The sequence below is a fragment of the Tursiops truncatus genome, chromosome 21, assembly GCF_011762595.2.
Source record: "Tursiops truncatus isolate mTurTru1 chromosome 21, mTurTru1.mat.Y, whole genome shotgun sequence".
In the NCBI taxonomy this organism is placed as follows: domain Eukaryota; kingdom Metazoa; phylum Chordata; class Mammalia; order Artiodactyla; family Delphinidae; genus Tursiops; species Tursiops truncatus.
In genome coordinates this window covers 5,616,381-5,622,380 of record NC_047054.1, presented here as the reverse complement: position 1 = coordinate 5,622,380, position 6,000 = coordinate 5,616,381, and the positions used below count along the sequence as shown (strand labels likewise).

At 37.2% G+C, this 6,000-nt stretch overlaps 1 protein-coding gene across 2 annotated transcripts in view; it reads right to left on the bottom strand.

The window, feature by feature from the left end:
- Nucleotides 1–1,745: 1,745 nt before the first annotated feature.
- Nucleotides 1,746–6,000, bottom strand: part of ASB5 (ankyrin repeat and SOCS box containing 5) — a 51,628-nt gene continuing 47,373 nt past the window's right edge. For both annotated transcript variants that reach the window (XM_004312492.4, XM_073798725.1), the window contains exons 6-7: nucleotides 4,843–5,034; nucleotides 1,746–3,829 (exon numbers count right to left, since the gene is read on the bottom strand). In XM_004312492.4, coding sequence (XP_004312540.2) covers nucleotides 3,702–3,829; nucleotides 4,843–5,034 — 320 coding nt within the window. In that variant the 3' untranslated portion in view covers nucleotides 1,746–3,701. The remainder of the gene's footprint in view (nucleotides 3,830–4,842; nucleotides 5,035–6,000) is intronic.

Sequence of the window (6,000 nt, the reverse complement as noted above, 5' to 3'; positions counted from 1 at the left end):
ACCAGGGAAGCCCCTAGCTTGCCCATTTTGAGGAAAGGGCAAAAACTAAGGATCCTGCCTCGGGCACAAGAATAATACACGGAGAGATGAAGTCATGGCTCCTTCCATGTCCACAGCACGCTTCTACTCTGAAAACCACCGCCCACAAAACCCCAAACTTTTCTTTTTAAAAGTCTGGTGTAAGGTGCTAATTCTCTCTTGTCTATGGTAAGGGAAGATCGGAAACAGGGTTTTCTCCACATCTTTATCCCTTTGTTGATGTTGTTTTTTTTCACATCTTTATTGGAGTATAATTGCTTTACAATGGTGTGTTAGTTTCTGCTTTATAACAAAATGAATCAGCTATACGTATACATATATCCCCATATCCCTTTGGTCTAATGCAGGAGGCAGGCACCAGGATAAAGGAAGTTCGAGGGCCTATCCTGCCCTCCAGCCCAGCTATTCCTGCAGGGAAGTAACCCTGTTCTTTCTTCCTCACGTTTCATAGATTCTCCGCCTACAGTCCTCACGTGGGAGGAGTTTGCAGAGTCCTGCGGAAGGGGAACATTCTTCCCGTGGTGGGAGCTGTCCTGACCGTGAGCATGCGGACTCACTTCTCCTCCCCCGCATCCGGCGGATCCTCTCCTGGTTGATATCAAGTCCTGTGCCCCCCAGAACCCCAGCCTTTCCTTCCTTGAGCCTTTGGGAACCTTCATTGTCTGGCGGATGATTCGCCAGCCTGATCTGTTCGTGTTTGGGCTCAGAAACACTAAAATCTCCTATTTCTAGCAACCGGACCTAATCAGTTGTGCTTGTATGACACAGAGTGAATGTTTCCGTTTAGCATAGCAATTCCAGGAGATGTTTTGTTTTATGTACTTAGGTCGTTTATATTCTCTGGAGTGCACCCCTTTTTGTTGAAATCCTAGAGCAGATGGAAAGGTAGCAAGGCCTGAATTTTCTGAATAAATTTTCCTCCTGAAAAAGACTGAGAATGATTATTAAGGTTTTTAAGAGAGAGGGCAAACCTTAAAATAAACCAATTATAAAGAATAGGAAAGTAGAGAAATTAGAGTGAAAAAGTGGGAATAACCCAAGGGAGAGGATACTGTTTTAAGTTGTTTGTAAATGGAGAACCAGTCATCTGGGTTCAGGGCCATCCAGGGAAACACCATGGATACATTTAGACCTTTTCAGAAGAGGCCATCCTTTTACATTGTGTTTCCGTTTACTGACTCAGAAACATCAAATATACTCTGTGGTTACAACAATCATAGAAATTAAATACGTTTTCCTACAAAATAAATGTGTTCAACAGTGCTTTACTCCAGTATTTTATTTCACTATATTTCTTTAATCTCATATCAAATACAGGCGGTCCTCGACCTAACAGTTTTTTGACTTTACCATCGTGGGCCAGGCTGAGCTCTGATGTTCTGTGGGGAAGGTGTATTAAATGCATTTTCAACAAACGGTATTTTCAACTTAAGGTGGGTTGATCAGGAGGTAACCTCATACTAAGTATAGGAAGATCTGTAGTATTCTTTTCTTTTGTCTTTGTCTTTGTGGAATGTTATCCTTGCACCTTTACAGACATATATATTATAAGATTTGGATTAGAGGACCTTCCAGGTATAATTTTCAATCTGCACCATCCTACTCTCACTGCCTGTGATACAGTGATTTGAAAACCAGTGGTAAACAAAGCTAGGGCAATTGAGTCATATTCTCCCATTATCTTCCATTATAAAATCAAATACTAATTAGAAGAGGAAAAAAAAGTGCTTTATTCCAGGGATAAACATCCCACTTTAATATATTAACAAATATGATATATTTAAATTAGAATACATCTTTGATAAGACAATTGTACTCAAGCTAAGACACAAGGTACCAGCATACTAAAATTTTCAAGTGTCAATTTTTATTTTAATATTTGATATTTACTTCTCTTATTGGCACAAGATCAATTAAGAGGGATGCCTGCATTACTCTTATACTCCAAGATGACCTCTAGCTCAGGAAAATTCTAGTAGAAAACTGTTTTATAAAAGCAGTTTTAATACATAATTATACTTAATAGGGTTACTCTATAATAAAACAACAGTTAAATGCATATTCTTCTGAGGATACTACAAATTTATTAAACTGAGATATTTTGTAAAACAGACTAAGTTAAAAGTCTCTACCCACATAGAAGACATTTTTTAAACAAACATGCTACAGCCTTATTTCTACTTTCGAAAATCTAAAATGATTTTTAAAAAATGCAAATCTTAGTAACTTTGGGGTTACATACAATAATAGTTTATTTCCCGTGGGTCTCTGAAAGTCAAACAAGAACTAAGTTACTAGGCCCCTGGGTCGTCAAAATATTTTATCAAAATTTGATAAATTTATAATATAAAACTCATCAAAATATTTTCTTCTAGTTTACACAGTGTTATAAGTATCTTGATTATCTTATTTCTAAATCCATAATAAACTCAAATATAGTCTAAATTACAAAGAAGGCACAAAGGCTTTTTAAAAATTTTTATTTAATTTTTTAAGTTATGTTTTACATCGCACTCAAGTACAGTGAAGCAGAAGAGAATAAACGCCTGCAGGGGACACCGCTACACTAATACCTTCTGGCGTACCGCATTCCCTTGCAGTACAGTCTATGCAGAACCCTTGCTTTGTGTAAGAAGGGTTAGGAACACCACAATGAAGGTCCACAGATAGCGTACATTTTCTGAGTTTTCTACATTTGCTAAGTGGTACCCCCTTGTCCCTTTCTTTGAAAACCCCACAAGTTAAGGCATTTTTCTTCTTCCATTTTCTATAGCCTTGGACTGCCCTGACCCCTGAAGTGTGACCCAGGGCCTCTTTATCAACTAGATATGAAGTTCATCTTCCTGGGTCCAGGTATCACCAGCTGTCAGCAGTCTCTGAACTGGGGGAAGGCTGGAGTGGTACGTGTAAAGGCACAGAAGGGAAACCTGGAGAGGCCACCCTTGAGAAGGAGAGGGTCTTCAGATGGTTTGAGCAGGTGTGTAATGTTCCAGAGTTCTCAGGGTGAGAGGGCAGTAGTGACCATTTTAGTCCTACCAGTTTCTGAAATAGGTCCATTTAAAGCGGTGAAGTGACCAGTGGGATCTTTGCAGGGAAGGGGCAATTTATCCTTTCTTTACGGAATTAATCATTACAAGGACAAGTGTACATCTAACAGGGTGGGTTTCCTGAATGAGAGTCAACTTTATTTCAAAAAGGTTATGACTTACTCTTTTCTAAACCATACTCATATTTCGTATTAATATAAAAAATACAGAGATAGTCAATTACAGAGGCCAAAAATTAAAAGCTAACACATTATTTGAAAAATATAGACCTTTAAAAATATAATATACAAATACTTTTAGTAAGGGTTCACATTTTTCTGTTTCATTCTAAAAATGAAATGGTGAATTTCTCATTTTTTTCTAAATCAACAAAGGGATATATGGGAATAGCTAGTAATATATAGATATTTTAAACATACTATAGTTCAGAAACTAAAAATGCATAAAACAATAGTATGTACTAGTACACTTTAACTAAAATTGCTATTTCACTTCTTCTCCAGGGTGTTCTCATATCTCTTTCCCCTATCTTTAGCATATTTTAATATGAAATATACACTATGCAGATGAAATAGAAATTTTTGATTTTCAAACATTTAGAATTATTTTACTGCCTTATCGATACTGTAAGAAATTCTGCAATAATGTTGGCAGCTGGAGCTGTGGGATAAGGTGTAATCTTGGTCTTCCAATGTAGTTTCTGATACAGAGTCTGCAAAGTTGGCACAGAGAGCTTGGGGTAGCTGCAAAAGACATGAAAGTATTTGTTCATTAAAATCAAAATGGAGTTTTCTATGTTGTAACATATATGATATCAAACCACAAAAAACTACAGTGCTTTGCAGTAAACTAGGGGAGTATGACCATTATCCCAGGAGAATTTATATAAGCACTTGTAATGCTTTTATTTATAACACTTTATTATAATTGAGGTATAGTCTATGCCCATGCATGTTCTTTAAAACATTATAATCTTCAGGCTTATGAAATTATTGTTGCATGTAAACCTTCAAAAAATTTCTGCTTTTAGAAGGAGATATAAATCAAAAGCCCCAAGAAGTGTTATGCACTAAAAGGGGAATTTTTTTAATTATTTTTTTCTCAGATTAGGTTTACTATTTAAGACATAGCAAGTTTTACTACAGTGTCTGGACCAGGCTTTAGAATTTCTGTTTTAAAACAAAAAGACTTCATGATTATGTTTCTATAACACGTTATAGATAATGCATGCCCTTATAAAATGGGGCATGTTTCCAAATATTTATTAAAATATTAAACAGAATTACATATTGTTTATTGTCAAAAGAAACACTATGTTTAACTTAACCAAATGAACATAGAATCTAGGTAAGATGAGCACAAAGGAAATCAAGATGATCCCTCTTTACAGGCGGAGCCCAAGGTCAAAAATTACCTTCTTTCAAAAAATATTCCAAATGTTATGCCATTGTTATTTTATTTTTATTTTTTTGCGGTACGCGGGCCTCTCACTGCTGTGGCCTCTCCCGTTGCGGAGCACGGGCTCCGGACGCGCAGGCTCAGCGGCCATGGCTCACGGGCGCAGCCGCTCCGCGGCATGTGGGATCCTCCCGGACCGGGGCACGAACCGGTGTCCCCTGCATCGGCAGGCGGACTCCCAACCACTGCGCCACCAGGGAAGCCCCCATTGTTATTTTACATGCCAACAAAAAGTCTTTAAATTTCATCTACTTCAGGCAAACAGAACTTTTTTAATGCCCACATGGATTCTTCTTACCTTCATGCTGAAGCAGTAATCTTTCCACCAAACTGCTAGAGGTCGCTACGTCGACAGGTCTCAGAAGCTCTGTGTTTCTGGCATTGACGTCCGCTCCAAATTCTAGCAGTAAGTTTATAATTTCTATACAGGACTGTTGAGCAGCAGCGTGTAACGGGGTATCCCAATATTTGCCTTTTTGTACGTCAGCGCCTACATGGAAATGAGGAATGATGGTAGATACAAACAGAGTTAGTTAGATGAGTCACTTAACCTCACCAAGGCGAGGCAGGTGTGTCAGCCACAAAGAGGGCCTCAACTCTTTCTGCAAGGAGTTCTTTCTTTATGTATAATATACAAGAACATGCATATTTCATCTTAAAACGTGATACAGCTGGTTGCAGAATGCACACTTCTGTTAGATTCTCTAACATTTTTCTCTGTGCTTGAAAGATCTCATAATAAAAAAAAAAATTTTTTTTAATTTTAAACAGTTCCCAAAGGAGTCATATTAATTAGTATTACAAAGAGCGCACAGTTAGGCTGACTCATATCCCTTTTCATCATCATGGATAGTTTTTAGGATTATTCAAGAGCTTATTGCTCTTATTCTTTTCATTTATTTTAAGGCAATAGAGCACTCTGGTTTCTTGGAAAACTCATGAATCTAGATAGGTGAGCTCTTTGGGTAAAATGTATATAGATTTTCCCCTTACTTCTCACTCATGTAGTTTAATTCAATAAATATACAAGGGCACTGAGCCTCTTAAACGGAAAGGCACACTATATTTCTGCATGCAAAGCAAGTTTTTAAATGCTTATATTAAAATACTCTTACATGTTAAATTATCTATTCCATAGTTGTTTTATCTTAGTGCAAGCCCCTGGTACACGGGGGTCATCATGTGCAATGAATACTTACTGTTTAATACTGTAAACGATAATAATCCCATTTTCCAGGACATAAATAGTTACAACACCAAGACATGTCTATTAATAAAAATCCATCAAGTCCTTCTCATTTCTGCTGTCCGATACCATCGGTAAAACCAATGATGCTTATGAGAAGCAGTATATTTTAATAGTCCCTTTACGGCCCTCTTGCTACTGTCAAGTTTCAATAAATGTAATTGTTTTCAACATTTTCAAATCAAATGTAAAACAGTTAGTGGAAAAATG